The sequence below is a fragment of the Bipolaris sorokiniana genome, assembly GCF_000338995.1.
Source record: "Bipolaris sorokiniana ND90Pr unplaced genomic scaffold COCSAscaffold_119, whole genome shotgun sequence".
Classification (NCBI taxonomy): domain Eukaryota; kingdom Fungi; phylum Ascomycota; class Dothideomycetes; order Pleosporales; family Pleosporaceae; genus Bipolaris; species Bipolaris sorokiniana.
Window position 1 is genome coordinate 1 of NW_006912010.1, and position 2,486 is coordinate 2,486.

The 2,486-nt window shown below is 41.4% G+C and overlaps 3 protein-coding genes across 3 annotated transcripts; all 3 read left to right on the forward strand.

Moving 5' to 3' along the window:
- Position 1: 1 nt before the first annotated feature.
- On the forward strand, positions 2–892 carry COCSADRAFT_344020 (uncharacterized protein). The gene has a single exon (XM_007708026.1). The coding sequence runs from the start codon at positions 200–202 to the stop codon at positions 509–511; it is 312 nt and encodes a 103-aa protein (XP_007706216.1). The 5' UTR covers positions 2–199; the 3' UTR covers positions 512–892.
- Positions 893–1,762: 870 nt separating this feature from the next.
- Positions 1,763–1,924, forward strand: COCSADRAFT_55397 (uncharacterized protein; the record flags this gene model as incomplete). Its single annotated transcript, XM_007708027.1, has 1 exon — positions 1,763–1,924. A coding segment is annotated over one exon (162 nt), but the record flags the coding sequence as incomplete, so codon positions are not given.
- Positions 1,925–2,200: 276 nt separating this feature from the next.
- On the forward strand, positions 2,201–2,455 carry COCSADRAFT_69782 (uncharacterized protein; the record flags this gene model as incomplete). Its single annotated transcript, XM_007708028.1, has 1 exon — positions 2,201–2,455. A coding segment is annotated over one exon (255 nt), but the record flags the coding sequence as incomplete, so codon positions are not given.
- Positions 2,456–2,486: the final 31 nt, after the last annotated feature.

The window sequence follows — 2,486 nt, forward strand, 5'->3', positions numbered from 1 at the left end:
TCGGACACAACTTTAGCAGGTGTAGAAACCTAGCTAGCTGCCAGTTCTGTGCTGAAAACCACCTAACTACTCAGCACTTCTGTAGCATTTGCAAAGTAAAAGGAAAAGCTTGTAACCACACGCTCCCAAAATGCAAAAACTGCAAACAAACCCACTTTGCGAATAGCAAAGACTGCGAGGTCCTTCTAGCCATTAAATAATGATAGAAAACCTTAAAGTACTACAAGTAAACTTAAACAAAAGTATACAGGCTACAGAGTCAACGCTACAACTAGCAACTGAGCTAAAAGTTAATATTATTGCAATCCAAGAACCGTGGATTGCACCCTCTAGCAGCAATAGCTACGAAGCTCCAAGGTTAATAGCCCACCAAAGCTTCTACCAAATCTTTCCAAAAGCAGGTCCAAACCTCCGCCCAAGAGCTCTATTTTATATATCTAGATCTCTAACAGCAGAGGTTAGCCAGCTAGAAGAGATAGCTGATCCCGACGCTATTGCTATCACGATATAAGAAGGACGCTTAAGGTTCAATATCTACAATGTATACAACCAAAAAAACTATGAAAACATAAAAACCTTTCAAAGAATACTTGCAAACACCCGGCTACCAACATCTACTCTTCTACTAATGGACGCTAATGAGCACCACCCTTGGTGGGACCTAGGTAGTAGTAATACTAGCTAAGGCGGCCAACAACTAGCAGATTGGATAGAAGACTAACACCTTAGCCTTCTAAACACGCCAGGCACAGCTACTTTCTTTAGACCCCATCTATCTAGAGAAACAACGCTAGATCTATCTATCGCCACACCAGATCTAGAAGACAAAGTTAAAGACTGGCAAACCACGACAGAAACCGGATCTGATCACTACGGGATACTCTTCTCAATCCAGACAACAAAGAACCTAGTTAGTAACCCTACTAGCCAAAAAAGATATAATACGAAAAGGGCAGACTGGGACCTATTTAGAGAAGAGCTAGACAGAGCTATCTAGAGCAACCAAGCTCTCCAAGGCCTAGATTAGATTAACTAACCAAGAAAAGCAGATTTAAGAAACTTACTCCTAAGCCAAGACAACGAGCTTAAGCTGCAGCTAGACGCAATTGGAGAAGCTATTACTCTAGTAATCTAACAAGCTATAGATAAAGCTATTCCACAACTAAAGCTGGGGCTAAAAGCAAAGCCCTGGTGGAGCTAGGAGTTAACTAAGCTACGAAGAAACGTATCTTACTGCCAAAGGATATTCGCGCAACAACTTCAAGCTACCTCTATAGAGGAAGCCTATCTCTTTAAAAGAGACTTCCTTCTAGCACGAAACACCTACCAAATGGCAATTAAGAAAGCTAAAAGAGAGCACTGGAATAACTTTCTAGAAAAAGAAAACCCACAATCTATCTTCAAAGCTATGGACTATACAAAGGAAAAGAGAGTAGAAAGAATCCCTTCTATCCAAGGAGAGACGCTAGAAACCTCGTTTAAAGGAAAGTGTAAAGCCTTTCGAAAAGCACTATTTCCTCCGCCTCTAAGTACAGTACCACCAAGCTTCAATAACTACTAAGAGAAAGAGTGGGAGTGGCCAGCGCTATCAATAACCGAACTAGAATATGCGTGTTCTAATAAAGTAAAAAGTAGCACACCAGGCCAAGACGCTTTATCACATGAGATTATCACAGCTGCCTACCAAGCTTAACCAAACACGTTCTTTAAAGCTTACTCTCTGCTATTCAACTATGGATACCATCCAACGTGCTGGAGAAGAGCTACAGGAGCTATTCTAAAGAAGCCGTCCAAACCCGACTATTCTATCCCAAAGGCCTATAGAGTAATTACTCTTCTAAGCTGCCTAGGCAAAGTAATAGAACGGATAATAGCTAAAAGACTCAGCTACCTAGCCGAGACTACAAGCCTTCTACACAACTCACAGATAGGAGGCAGATTAAAGAAATCAGCTATCGACGCAGCTCTCCTACTTGTAGATCAAATCCAGCACCAAAAACAACAAGGCTACACTACATCAACAGTCTTTCTAGATGTTAAAGGAGCGTTCGACCACGTTTCCCACAACCAGTTCCTAAATACACTAAAAAGGCTAGGCCTACCTATCAGCCTAATCACCTGGGCTAAAACCTTTCTGTCTAATAGATCCCTAAGGCTCGCCTTTGACGGCCAAATAGAAGACTTTAGCGAGATTAATGCGGGCATTCCACAAGGCAGCCTAGTATCTCCAATCTTCTTTCTGATCTACATTAGAGATCTATTCCACCAAATAGATGGATTTCAGCTCTCCTACATCGACGACATCTCCATCACAACCTCATCAACGTCCATTAAGAAAAACGTTAAGATACTACAACAGGAGGTTAAGAAACTAGTTACTAAAGGAAAAGAACTAGCTATCGAGTTCGATATAGCGAAAAACAGAGCTATCCACTTTACAAAGAAGAAAGAAAGAAAAGAAATCCCCCTAGAGCTTCCTAGTAAGG